Source organism: Muscardinus avellanarius (assembly GCF_963383645.1).
Source record: "Muscardinus avellanarius genome assembly, chromosome: 22".
NCBI lineage: Eukaryota > Metazoa > Chordata > Mammalia > Rodentia > Gliridae > Muscardinus > Muscardinus avellanarius.
Genome location: NC_137808.1, coordinates 4,616,297 through 4,631,313, shown reverse-complemented (window position 1 = coordinate 4,631,313; position 15,017 = coordinate 4,616,297). Strand labels below are relative to the sequence as shown.

The 15,017-nt window shown below is 42.4% G+C and overlaps 1 protein-coding gene across 2 annotated transcripts in view; it reads right to left on the bottom strand.

The window, feature by feature from the left end:
- The window catches only part of GRM7 (glutamate metabotropic receptor 7), a gene marked incomplete at both ends in the record, with an annotated part of 645,729 nt that overhangs the window by 173,427 nt on the left and 457,285 nt on the right, over nt 1-15,017 (bottom strand). For both annotated transcript variants that reach the window (XM_080718117.1, XM_080718116.1), the window contains one exon: nt 5,127-5,327. In XM_080718117.1, coding sequence (XP_080574243.1) covers nt 5,127-5,327 — 201 coding nt within the window. The remainder of the gene's footprint in view (nt 1-5,126; nt 5,328-15,017) is intronic.

Genomic DNA, 15,017 nt, shown 5'->3' with positions numbered 1-15,017 from the left:
AAAACTATGTGAGTTTTGTTGTCATGTTGCTGCTAGGATGAGGATCATAATGGCTATTATTATTTTACTTTCCGTCTAAAAAATTTCAGTCTATAAACATTATCTTCAAGCCGAGCATGGTGGCGCACGCTTGTCATCCCCGCCCTTGGGAGGCTGAGACAGGAGGATCGCACAGGTTCGAAGCCAGCCTCAGCTACTGAGTGAGGCGCTCAGCAACTTAGCGAGACCCTGTTTCCAAATAAAATAGAAAAATAGGTCTGGGAGTATAGCCTGGAGGTAGAAAGCCTCTGGGTTCCACCTCCAGTACCACAAAAAATAAATAAAGCAACTTCAGTAACTTCAAGCCGGATGTGGTGGTATATACTTGTCATCTCAGCATCTGAGAGGCTGAGACAGGAGGATCGCGGTTCACTGACAGCCTTGGCTACTTAGGTCCTTTGCAACACAGTGAGACCCTGTTTCAAAATAAAGAATAAAAAATAGGGCTGGGGGTGTGGTTTGGAGGTAGAATGCCCCTGGGTTCCATCCTCCTGTACCACACAAAAAACATTAACTTCCAAAATAATAAATTCATTTTAAAGCCAGCTAGGTATGGTGGCGCATGCCTGCAATTCTAGGTCTTTGGAGGCTGAGGCAGGAGGATGGCAGCTTCAGGGCCATTAGAGTACAGTAATTTAGCAAGATTCTGTTTCTATATAAAAATTATAGTAGGGCTGGGGTTGCAGCTCAGAGTTAAGAGTGCTTCTGGTTTCAATCCCAAGTGGTGCAGAAGAGAAAAGGGGAAGGTATGTCATTCAAAACAAGCAAAGATATGAGAAAAAAAGTTATTTAAATACGTGCTTGTCTACTGATTGTATTTAACATAAATTTTTATGGTTTCTAATTTACTTTATGATAGCCAGTGCATAATGCTTAGCAGTGTGTTTGGAAGACGAGCTATAAAATTTTCTTAAATCCCCGTTTGGATATTTTAAGATATCCACATTAATACACACCCAAATGAGACACTGAAGTTACTTTAAAAAGTCTAACACAGGGGATTGAACTCGGGCACCCTAACTCTGAGCGGCACCCCCAGCCCTTCTGTATTACTTGGAAACAGGGTCTCATGAAGTTGCATAGGGCCTCACTAAGTTGCTGAGTCTGGTCTCCAACCTGCTACCCTCCTTTCTCAGCCTCCCAGGTACGAATACTACAGAAGTGCACTACCATACGTGGCTTTTCATTTTCCCTTTTATCATTTTTATTTTATTTATACATTTTTATTTCATTTATTTATGTTTATATGGTTTTATCATTGTTTTAAGACTAAACAAAAGCCCCTCCCTTCCATTCGCCACTGTATGGTTGTCGCTGGTGCATCAGTGTTGCCCCTGCTAACGGGTATTTAAGTGTCTACACTGCTATAAACTTTTTATTTACCGAGGAAGACTAGAACCCAGCTTGAGAGTGGAAACTCATCTATGAGCCGCACTGACTGGGACCCGCCAATTCGGTCAATGTTTAAATCTGTGCGCACCCAAAGGTACCTTTCAATTCGTCTCCTCTGTGTTACCCAGACTCTGTCCCGGCAGAGGACAAAGGCGCCCACTTGATCAGAGCAGAGATCTCCTGGGCCCTGTGTGCCTAAGAATCAACTCACACCTTCCCAGTATAGGCCAAGAAAAGTAACCAACAGTGACAAAGCCACACTGATAATGACAAAAAGGCTTCAATATTGTCTCTCTGCTTTCAGCACGCCTTGCAAGTCTGGAAGGAGGAGAAATGAAATCTGTCTTGGACGTTAGGAGCTAGAAACAAGAATCCCGTCACTTTGCAGGAGGGCGTTCATAGTCAGGAAGGGACTTGGCTTTCACACTAGATACGTGTTGCACTTTGCTATTAATTCCACAGAATCTATTCATTAAATAATATGACTGAGGCTTTTCATACGCGAGAGAGAGAAAGAGGGAGAAGGGAAGAGAGAGAGAGAGAGAGAGGGAGGGAGGGAGGGAGGGAGAGAGAGAGAGAGAGAGAGAGAGAGAGAGAGAGAAGAGAGAAGAGAGATCGAAAGATCGAGATCAAGATCTGTATTTATCAGAATTAGACACATCGTCTAGTCGTCCTTAGCGGAAACAATTCTTTCTTGGCCCTTTTCCTTCTCATTAAAGTTCATGTTAAAAAAAAAAAAAGGCAGAAGAGCCAAATACCTTATCTAAGTGATGACTTGTAATAGAGATTGTGCTGTTTTGACCTTCTGGATGGATTCTATAATGCAACTGGCTTATTATTTCCAGTCGCCTTCTTCCCTACAACTCCTTTTAACAGTACCTCTGAACTTAAGAGAAAAGGAAGCAGTGTGTTCAATGAGCTCTGTTTTAAAAAAAATCAAAGAAGTCCAAAGAAAAGCAAAACGTATTAGAGGGGAGGTCATCGCCTACAAAGGTCTCCCCCAGGTCTGAGAGTCAGGATGCAGGTTCACACAAGCAAAGAAATGGGGCAGTTGAGAGCGGAGGATGGAGGGGATTCTGAAAGGTTAGAAAGAAATAAGATAATATTCCCATTTTATATTTAAGTTATTTTCATTATCCAGGTGCCAGATAACTCCTAAAAGATAAATAGGTATTATAGGTATAATAGACTGTTAAAAGAAGCAAAATACATTTTTGTTTAACTTCTCTCTCTCCATATGTATACACATATATGTATATATGCGCATATATATGTATATGTATATATGCATATATATATATGTATGTATGTATGTATGTATGTATGTATGTATGTATATATATAGTCTTAGCCGGGCATGGTGGTGCACACTGTAATCCCACTACTTGGGAGGCTGAAACATGAGGATCATGGATTCAAGGCCAGCCTCAGCTACTTAGTGAGGCCCTCTGCAACTTAGTGAAACAGACTCCGTTTCAAAAAATAAAAGAATAAAAGAATAGGGCTAAGGGTGTAGCTCAGAGTTAGAATGCCCCTGGGTTCAATCCCCGGTACAAACAACAAAAAACTATTGTAGGCCCAGAATTGGCCATGGCACCGCTTACGAGTTGGTTCTGAGCCCCTTCACCGTGAGCCCATTAGCTCCTGAGAGCGGTCTTCCTCTCTGGAAGGCAGCCTTCCTCATCCCCATACAGCCATGCTCTTTCCTACTTCCTATCACAGGATGTCTCCAGCTCAGCTTGTCCTGTCTCTGCACTAACTCTGGACTCCGTTATTTCTCTGGGAACCTCTGGTGTTCTTTACTGAAGATTCTGATAAGATCCTCAAGCTAGAGGTTCTCATTTCTACCCTGTTGTGGTTCTCCAGGCCTGCCTGGACAGACAGAGGCGGTATGGGCATGTAGACAGACACATTCACGAGTGCACATCCATTCCTATCACATTTGCATGACATGAGTTCATGATGATCTTTGATTCTATTACAACACAACACGGTTTATTCCAAGTTCATGCTAATTTGCTCTCAATAATTCTCCTCCTCTTCCTTCACAAGAGATTTAACCCAGGGCCATTTAATGCCGAGCTACACCCTCAGACGTATTTTACTTTCTATTTTGAAAGGGGTATCAATAAGCTGCTGAGGGTTAAGTTGCTGAGGCTAAACTGCTCAGCATCTCAAGTACTGGGATTATAGGTGTGTGCCACTACACCAGCTGCTTTATTTCAATTTATGTAATTTCTCTCTGATGAGAAAACTGGCTTTCATTATCTATGTTTATTTATTTAATTTAATTTATTCATTTTTTTTGGGTGGTACTGGGATTCCTGGAAGTCCTTCTACCTCCGGGCTACACTCCCAGACCTATTTTGTATTTTATTTTTGGAAACAGGGTCTCCTAAGCCAGCGTGGCTGACTTCGAACCTGTGCGATCCTCTTGTCTCCGCCTCCCAAGCGCGGGGATTACAAGCGTGCGCCACCACGCCCGGCCTGGCTTTCATTATCTATGTTTATTTCCTCAGTCCTATTATAAACATAAATTAGCTTAAGACTCAAGAAAAAAAATCCCCCAATTTACTAGCTACTGTAAAGTTGGCCTGTGGACAATTATTTTTTCTGGCCTTATAAAGTCAAATAGTATTCCCTCAAATCTCTGGCATTCAGTTTTTTCTCTTTACCTGCGTCAACGTGGCTAGGTTATTTGTCATATACTTACGGTGATGCGTCACTGCATATATTGAGTCTTGTGCTACAGACTCAGGTGTATTTGAATTATTTGCTTAGTTTTGGATATGTGAAGCATTACAATTTTATAGGAGTCAAAAGTATACTTAAGCTGGGTGTAGTGGCACACACCTGTAATTCTAGTACTTGGGAAGCTAAGACAGGAGGATCACATGCGTGAGGTAAGCCTTACCGTCCTAGAGAAATGAAAACAAATTAAAAAAATGGCTGGGGCTATAGTTTGGAGACAGAATGCCCCTGGGAAACACACAAACTATGCTAAAAGATATTATCAAATAAATGGCATTTCTCCCTTCATACCTGCTATATTATTTACCTATTTTTTTCTGCCTATCTGTTCTTGCCTCTTAACCTATTTAGAGCAGATTTCTTTACTTCGAGAAATTAATCTCCAATTCGAAATGTGGTTGATGTGGCGAGTCGCATTATTATTTCACGTAACCTGTGTTATGGATACATATAGACTATCCTCCGAAGAGCTCGTTTCCTTCCAGAGTTGATGTAGTTAAGCCATGAAGGCTGTAGTCTCATAAGGAGACAGACCCACCGTAATGGATTTACTGGGTGTTGACCTAGGCAGGGGGGTGTGGCTGGAGAAGATGGGTCTCTGGGGATGTGGCCTAAAGGATTTCCTGCTCTTGTCTTTGAATTCCCTGGCTGGCTGGTTCTCTCTGCTTCCCTCCACAATGGGAGAGCAGAGTCTTTGCTCCCTCCCTCTCTCTCTGCTTTCTGAAACCATGACCTGGACTCCGGAAACTTGGCCCTGACATAGACTGACATCTGAACTCTTCAAAAATATAACAACAACAACAACAACAAAAAAGACTAGGATCAAAACAAGCTTCCTTTAATTGCGGTCAACGGTAGCATTATAATACAACCTCATCATGTGGGAAACGGAGGACTCCAACCCCTCATACTGCAAGAAAGTGGGACGGCGCGCAGGGACTCACCATTAAAATTGACGTTGCGGATATATTTCAACAACTTCTTGCCCCCAGCCTGCTCCATCTCCGGGCAGACACCCCTGTAATCCGCACAGAGATCCTTGTTCATGTGGTGCAGGGCGTGAGCCATCGCGTAGACGGCGTCGATCACGAACTGCACTTTACCTTCTTGCTCGTAGCTGGAGTCCTTCCCAATTCTCTCCTGCCCTGCACATTAAAACAAGAAACGCACACACACAGAGATTGGTGCTAAGTAGGACGTCTAAATTGGCATTTGCTTTCAATTGTACACAAAGCAAACCGAGCTATGAGGAGTCGTAGACATGCGAGCCACATACCGTAGCCTGCTTGGCCCCCACCTTGGGTGGTTTGAAATAGTTTACGGTACTTCAACTTTGGAGCTAACCATTCTGATTTACTAGGTGAATTTTAGAAGTAGCACTTCAAAGGGTCACAGTGGCCGCGTGTTCAATAAGCCAAGTTGCTGTTCAAAATACGGTGGTCCTGTGGAATCGAGGGATTGGGGGACCAGAGGCTGAGCTGCCATGCTCAAATCTTCAAAGCTTACTTCCTCTGGAAAGGGGCATCGGGACTTACTCTAGAGTGTGCCGCACTCTTTGACATGCCAACCCCCTGGCTACGCTGCCTGTCTACACCGTTTGCCAAGGGAGCCGGCCACTCGGACCGAAGACCCTAGTGCGTTCCTTTCAGTTTTCTCTATCTCTCCCTCTTCACCCTCCCACATTTAGGTCCAATGAACAACAAAGTCCTATCAGTTCCATTTGGAAAACACTGAGTGTTTTTGGACACCCTACCAATTTCCCATATTTCATTTCCTGGTGTTTCACACAGATGCAGGCCTAGATCCCTTCAACTGTTCACGGCCATCTCTGCAAGCTACAGAGCCCACCCTGCTCCATGCCTCTGCTCCAGATCCTTCAATAAGATCCAAATCCCTTCTGACGCCATTTATCTTATCCTCATCTGCCTAATAATGATAATTCATGATATTAAGCACCCACATTTTGATGGAAACATGGTAAACGGGTGTTCCTTGTAATAAAAAAACATCAATGATATTACTTCAGCCCCACCTGTGAGTTACATATGATGTGGTCTGCCTTTACTCATGGTGAAGCTGAAACATAGAGATGGAACCGCCCTCCCAAGATCAAGAACAGCTGCTGTGATGGTGGCTGCTCAGTCATTTCAGATCCCAAAGCCCACGTTCGTCTCCCTCCATGTTGGTGCACGTTTTCCTGCTGACATGATCTCCGCTCCTGCTCTTGGTCTAAGGATGCCCTTCCTCTTTTTACTGACCATGCCCTCTCCACAGTCTGATGGTTTCCTACCCTTGGTTCCTCAGTCACAACTAAGGATTTTCACACACACAAAAAAATTCCTAATTCTCTTATGACATCAGTGAAAGTGCTATACCTTAATGCTCTCCCAGATATTTTCTTCTCTATTTTTCCTCTTACATCTCAGTACCAAACACAACATTTAGCCTCTGGTAGATACTAAACAATTTGTATTAAATGATGCAGTCATTAAGTACATGCTACCAGGGCCTCTTGTCCAACCTCCCGTCCCTGTATGAAGAGTAATTATCCACAGATTGCATTTCACTCCCACAGTGATATTTCTTAAATAGTTTTATATGGTGCATTTGTGCACTAAAGAAACAGTAGGGATTCTACACCCTAAAACTTTTCTCTGGAAGCTCCACAGGGGCTGGTGTTCATGCATAAACATTCCTTTCTCCCTCTGTCTCTGTCTCTGACATTGAACCCATGGGTGCTCTACCACTGCGCTACAGCTCAACCCTCTTTAAATTTTGATACAGAATTGCTAAATTGCCCAGGCTGGCCTCAAACTTGCAGTCCTCCTGCCTCAGCCTTCCAAGTAGCTGGGATTACAAGCATGTTCCACTGTCCCTTCTAGACGGACGCTTGACACCCACTAGGTGAAAACAATTTTTAGATTGCTTTACAAAGACTTTCTAGAACATTTGGTATTATAATGGAAAGTTTAATGTACATAAAAGAAATGCAGAATTTGCCAGGTTTACTTATATTTGCATCTTTCCTTTGGAGAATATACATTAATATCTCCAATGAAAAAAAATCTGGGTTCTATGTAAATCTCATTTAAATACCAATTTTATGCTCATTGCTTGTTACTGGAGCCAGGGCTTTATAAAATATGTAGAGTTGGGATTTTTTAAAGATAAAATCTATCATAAAATCATCGCCCTAGTTTCAAATAAAATTCAAGATTGCAGGGTTTCACCCTCATCTCAACACTTTTAACTATTTCTCTTGTATGGAAAGGATTCATTCTTAACAATCGTGTCAGGAATACTGATTTGCTTTTTTCCTTAATATGTAAGCTGGGCATGGTGGTGCATGCTTGTCATCCCAGCATTTGGGAGGCTGAGACCGGAGGATCGTGGTTCGCAGACAGCCTTAGCTATTTAGTGAGGCCCTCTGCAACTCAGTGAGACCCGGTTTCAAAATAAAGAATAAAAAATTGGGCAGGGGGTGTAGCTCGGAGGTTGAATGGCCCTGAGTTCCATCCCCAGACTTGCAAAAAAAAAAAAAAAAAAAAAAAGAGTAAATAACATGCTTAAACCACATAAAAAGCATAATATAATTAACAGACTTGTGTGTGTCAAGTTTTATGTGTTTGGGCAATGGTATAGGGTAAATTCATCTGTATTTTTGCTTATATTGATGACTCACTCTAAAGGGATCCCACTGTAATAGGTGACCCTGCTTCCCCACCACCTTGACACGGCACAGCCTCTATCTTGAATTTGCATCTTTCAGGTATGTGAAAACTGCGACCACAATGCATTTTTATTTATTTATTTATTTATTTATTTATTTATTTATTTATTTTATTTTATTTTTTTGGTGGTACTGGGGTTCCTGGAAGCCCTTCTACCTCCGGGATACATTCCCAGACCTATTTTTACATTTTCATTTTTGGAAACAGGGTCTCCTAAGCCAGCGCACGCGGCTGGCTTCGAACCTGCGCGATCCTCCTGTCTCCGCCTCCCAAGTGCGGGGATTACAAGCGTGCGCCACCACGCCCGGCTAACCACAATGCATTTTTACCTGAATTTTTCTGGAGTGGGAGGCTGGACATCTTTGCATATGGAGTAACATTTTCTTTTTTTTTTTTGCAAACAGTTCATAATCCAGCCAATTTTTATTTGAAAAATTATGTGTTTCCTTCTCTATTTTTAAAAACTGCATTAGCTGAATTATTCTTGGAGATTATTGCAAACATGTCTCCCAATTTGTCATTTATTTTAAGTGCTCTCTTGAAAGAAAATGTGTCAACTTTTTTGCCTGATTACATCTGGATTTCTCAAAATCAAGGTTAGAGAAAATGTTTTCACTCCAAGAGTATCCGATTTCAATCAGTGTTTTCTTGTAGTCTTTGTATAATCTTAACTTTGTACCGTAATGTTAGAATGTATTTGGATATGTAGTGTAGAATGAATTAAAGCTTTATCTTCTTCCCTGAGACAATTCCAAGTATAGCGGATGGGTATTGTTATTTGTAACATACAACAGTTATCTCTGATATGCTCTCTTACCCATCCCATTTCCGTGTGTAATCATGTCTATTTCTTTCTTTTCTTTTTTCTTTTTTTTTTTTTTTTTTTGGTGGTACTGGGGTTCCTGGAAACCCTTCTCCTGGCTACACTCCCAGACCTATTTTATATTTTTATTTGGAAACAGTCTTTTAAGCCAACGAGGATGGCTTCGAACCTGCGCCATCCTCCTGTCTCCGCCTCCCAAGCGTGGGGATTACAAGTGTGTGCCACCATGCTCGGCTATTTCTTTTTTTCTTTTCTCTTTGTTTTCTTTTTCTTTCTTTTTTTTTTTTCAGGTCTAGGGCTGGAACCCAGAGGCATTTGACCTCCAAGCTACACCCCCTGCCCAATTTTTTATTCTTTGTTTTGAAACAAGGTCTCACTGAGTTGCGAAAGGGCCGCACTAAGTAGCTGAGGCTGTCCGCGAACTGCGATCCTCCTGTCTCAGCTCCCCATTACTAAGATGACAGGTGTGCACCACCACGCCTGGTTCTCTGATTTTCTATTCCACTGTTGCTTTGGCCCAGAGTCCAGTATTTTTCTTCAAAACACACTCTTTTAACCTTCTGTTAAATAAACTGCCAGTTGCCCTGCATAAGAAGAATCCATAAATGTTTTCAGTGTCAGAATTTCTAATGTTGATTCTGCCGTGAGAGCTTCTCTTTGAAAGAGCAGCTTAACTTGCCTATTTGAATATGTTGCTTTCCCAGAACTTGGGGCTTAGTTAAAAGGCACATAAAAATTACTGAGATAAATAAATATAGAAGATGCAAGAAAAGAGAGCTGGGATGTGGCTCCGTGGTCCCGAGATTGCTTAGCATGTGATAATTTCTGGGTTCAGAGCTGGGTGTGGTGGCGCACGCTTGTTATCCCAATGCTTGGGAGGCTGAGACCGGAGGATGGCAGGTTTGTGGCCAGACTCAGGTACTTAGTGAGTCCCCCGCAATTTCGTAAGATCCTGTTTCAAAATAAAATATGGGGCTGGGGATGTAGCTCACAGGGGTGGAATAATGCCCCTAGGTTGCAAAAAAAAAAAAAGCAAAGAAAAAACAAAAAAAGAATCTTGGGTTCAACCTTCAGTATCACTCCTGCTCCCCCCAATAGAAAATGAAGAAAGTTACAGACATGAAAGTATTAATAAACAATGCTGTTTGAACGAGGAGAATAAAAGATACAGATTCAGTGGGAGAGAAAATGGAGAACAATCAAAGATGCAGGCTAGATAACTGTAATCCAAGCATTTGACAGGCTGAGACATGTTAGCTGACAGTTCAAATCCAGCTTCAGCAACTTAATGAGGTCCTCAGCAACTTAGTGAAACCCTATTTCAAATTTTAAAGACAAACAGGGCCAGGAGGTAGGATGTGCCTGGCTTCGATCCCCAGTAAATAAAACAGACAAACACACAAGTAAGTATGTGAGCGAGTGAATCACTAGTTACCGAGGTTCTTCGGGGAACTGGGAATGAAACCACTCTATGATCCAGCTATCGCGGTCCTTGGGATTTTTCCAAAAGAATCCTAGCCAGAATGCTATGTGCGTCTCCATGTTTATAGCAACCCCACTGACAACAGTCAAATTATGTGACCAGCCAGAGTGCCCACCGGCAGATGAATGTTTGACAACAGTGTGGTGTATAGACGCACTGGAATTTCACTCCGATTTTGTAAAGAACAAAATCATGTCATTTGCAGCCAAACGGATGGAACTAGTGACTGTGAGCGAAGTGAATGCACTAATAAGTTTTCTTTTTCTATAAATGTTCGCCAATGCATACCGCAATACAGTGTACCTAGCTCACTGCTTAATGCGTGTGTCTAAGGGGGTGGGAAACCTTAACTCTGGTCCCTAATATCAACTGAAGGTATTATCTTTGCAAAAGCCTTCTCTACGGCTCCACGCGCTTGGCATGGACCGAGCTTTTCCAAGATGGATGTGCTGGCCGGCACTTTTAAATCTCTCATTACACATGTTTATTTTATGGCATAGTAAATCTCAACTATTTCTTGAGATTCAAGTCCAAGTAGTGCAATATATATTTAACTGACATTTGGATCTGTGGCAAATAATAGGCAAACAAATATATATATGTATATATATAAAATATACGTATATATTATGTATACATTATGTGTATATGTTATAATATATAAATATATTATGTATGATGGGTATATTATGTATATATGCATATATACATATATGTATAAGTATGTGGGTACACGTATGTATATATACACATATATGTATATATCTATGTTTGCTTGTATTCATATATATGTATATATGTGTGTATAATATGTATATATTTATATTATAAAATATATATGTACATATACACATATATGTATGTATGTGTCATATTACAAGATCCTGAAAAAGAGGGCACATCACAATTGCGGCAAGACTTCTAGATTCTGGGTGAAGAGGTGAAGAAACAGTAGGGTCAGCAGTGCCAGTAACTTTAAAAAATGCAAAATAAGGGCCAGGTGTGGTGGCACACGCTTGTAATCCCCGTGCTTGGGAGGCGGAGACAGGAGGATCGCGCAGGTTCGAAGCCAGCCGCGCACACTGGCTTAGGAGACCCTGTTTCCAAATAAAAATGTAAAAATAGGTCTGGGAGTGTAGCCCGGAGGTAGAAGGGCTTCCAGGAACCCCAGTACCACCAAAAAAAAAAAAAATGCAAAATAAGGGTCCAGCTACCAGCAAACCTGATTAAGACGCTGCTGCAATCCGTTCTATCATTTAAAACTAAAGAAATACATAGCCCCGTTGACTTGGTATTTTTCCCCCTTTTGGGTATGCTTTTCTTTTCAGAAGATGATTATTAATGAAATATAAGATTTGGTGTTTACAAATGTTTACCTCAGGGCCATCTTTTAGACTGCAATTAGAGAATACCAGAGCAAAACTCCAGGGCTTTGTCAAAAAAAAAAAAAAAAGAAAGAATTAGAAGAAAAATCAGGAGGTCCTCACTGAGCCCAAAGGTCTGCAGAGGCTGTCTCTGTTGGCAGGTGGCCATCAGTAAGAACTGAATGGAGACAGGGGAGTCTGTAAAAGTGATGGGGTTTACAGTGGGTGAGGAAGGAAGGGGGGAAAGAAAAAGGAGAGGAAAATGGCAGAGAAAACCATGGCTCTAACCCTGTTCTGGATTGATGGGGCTTGTCAAGACTGAGGGCACCAGGATTTTACCCACATGGCTTCTTCTGTCTCAGGCACGCTGGTAGGAAATGCTGGCCCCCAGGTTAGAGCGAGCCAGGGCAGGCTGCGCCTCTAGATCTGCGCAGGGTCACCTCCAGTCCCTTGTAGAAGCAAAGCAGTATAGGGAGAGTCTGCGCACAGTGGGCTTGTGTTACGGCTGTGTGTGCTGACTTCCCCATATCTGCTTGAGTGTCTAATGCTACCTGTCTCTCTCCTTTTATTCCTGAGTAGTAGAATCTGTAGTTCATAGAATCTGACTGTGGTTCAACTTGTGGTGAATTATAGTGATGAACACTTGTTCACGTACCTAGTAGCCAATGGTGGGACCAACTGTCTATCCTTCCGTACCAAGCATCTTAGAAGTGAAATATCCCAGAGTACACCACCTTTCCACCAGGGAGCCCACCTAGTCCAAGAGAAGCCACGTTAATACCTGGAAGATAACCAAGCACTGAGGCAGGACCGTGGACCTGGGACAGAAGAGATGAGGGAAGGCCACCTGTGGCACCTTTCTATGAGGGGTGATGTGAGCAGGGAGGTGAGTGACCGGGGGGCCCCAGGAGACGAGGGCCCACCAGCCCACAAGATAACACTTCAAATTAAGGACTGAAATGAGGAAAAAGACATTGCTTCCCCAAGACTCAATTCTGACCAATCACAAGAAGGCACATGGTAAACCTGAGTAAGGTCTAAAAGCTCATTTGTTAAGAGCTTTGGTGGTTACCTACCCTTCCAGGACCCCTCTACCCTGTGATGGAGGAGGGTGCTTTGGCTCCTTTTCCTAACTTTGAACAAACTTTCATACTTCTATACCCTTCTCTAGTCCTTGGGTTTCGTTTGTCAAAATCGACTAGACCAGCACCCTATATGAAAAGAGACACCCCGTTTCAGCATTTTATTTTTTGTTTTAAGGATTGTTATATTGGCTGCATCTGTTAGATTGTACTTCAGAAGACCACAACTTTCTCTAACTTTAATGTAATGGAATTTTTTTGTCATTTAATAAATGTTTTAAGGTAGTTAAAATGTAAGGTGTTTTTGCTGGTTTCCAAAGGAGTTATAAGATACAGCTCAGAAGATGTTTACATTGCATTCTATAAAGGGTTAGATTTATACAGTGAAAATTCAGGCATTGTTTGTTTGTTTGTTTGTTTCTTTGTTTATTGGTGGTACTGGGGTTCCTGGAAGCCCTTCTACCTCTGGGCTACACTCCCCAACCTATTTTATTGTGGGGAGCCATTAAGGTTTTCCCCTAAAAGAATACTCCTGACTGTCCTTTGCCCAGAGCCAATAAGGTTTGGGGTCATGGAAAGTTCAAGGTCTGAGATAAGCTCAGGTGGGAATGATTGACCTGACCATTACGCACAGGTGGTGACGGCACGAGGGGTTGATTGACCTGACCATTATGCACAGGTGGTGACGGCACGAGGGGTTGATTGACCTGACCGTTAAACGCGCACAGGTGGTGATGGCACGAGGGTTGATTGGTCTGACCATTACGTGCACAGGTGGTGATGGCATGAGGGATTGATTGACCTGGAACTGTATAGGACGAGAGTGATAAACCTGGGATCGGTCAGTAGAGATATCGACCCGGGAGTGGACTGGCGATCCTATGATAGAATTAAATATTCTTTGAATCAAATTCTTAGAATTGAATTATTTTTATCCTCACTCCTCTCTTCGGAACCCGTACTTTTGCCGGCTGGCTCCGGCATTTTATACTTTTTTTATTTTTGGAGACAGGGTTTCTTAAGCCAGCGCGGCTGGCTACAAACCTGCACGATCCTCCGGTCTCCACCTCCCAAGCGCAGGGATTACAAACGTGTGCCATCACGCCCGGCTATGTTTTGTTTAAAAAAACAAAAAACAAAAGTACTGAGCCAGGTTCAGTGGCACACACCCCAAATCCCAGTACCTGGGAGAGGCTGAGACAAGAGGATCACAGGTTCGAGACTCTCCTCAGCTACTTAGTGAGACCCTGTTTCAAAATAAAAAGTAAGAAAAGGGCTGGGTGTGTGAATCATTTGTTCACAAAAGAAAAGCAAAATCCTTTGTTCGACTCAGCTCTACCAGCTGCTCGTAACTTTGGGAAAGCCACTTAGTGAAATTCTACGAACTTCGCTTTTATCTTTCTCCGTGGCAGACTGTAAATATTATCGGCTCTGCTAACTCTGCTGAGCTGTAGGATGCTCAAATGACATAAAGGGATATTAAAACAATTTAAAGACTCTAAAGTGCCTCTCATAAAACAGATAAATCAGTAGTCAAACATATGGAAAAATTTCATTCAATCTTGCACGTTTTCCAAGAAATATAAATGGAGATAGAGGTAACATTTTAGTAGCTTTGCCAGCAGCAGAATAAATTAGTACAGTGCTTTCAGAAAGCAACTTGGCAGTATATTTCAGTTGTCCAAAAACTGTTTATCCTACGAATCGGTAACGATGAAAGTAGGTAACGTGCATTCTGCCACCACTCATCAAAGGCTTTCTGTGTGCTAGAAGTGGCTAAGCAACTCCATCTATCAACTCCCTGAGCGCTCCTCCTGAAAACACAAAGCAAAACCCCACCGGGTAGTTGTTGGGGACGGCAATATTGTACAAATTAGGAAACGTGGCCAGAGATACGGAACCCTTTGTCTCAGGCTTGGCAGCCAGGAGGGGTGGGGACCGAAATGAATGTGAGGCCACTTAAGGCCTCGCGGTCTGAATTCCTAACTACTTCTAGAAATTTATCCCAAGGAAATGGGCCAAGGGAGAGAAGGAACGAGGCCTTCATGGATTCCTAACTTGTTTTGTAGAAACCTACCAACCCTGGAAGCCAAGAAATGAGAGATTCAGCAAATGAAGTTGTGTCAAGTCACTGGGCTGCAAAAAACGTAATCAACCCAAGTAACAGTAGGTATAGCGGGGCGGGCCAGGGGTCCCATTTTGAAAGCCACTGATGGCTGGAGTTGATGAAACAGAAAAAAAGCACACTGCTTGAATACGTAAGGATTTTATCACTTATAGAGACAGGGTCAACTGAATGACCCTGCATCTCCAAGGTAGTATTTCTCTGCCTGGCTTGATTGTGCACAAAAG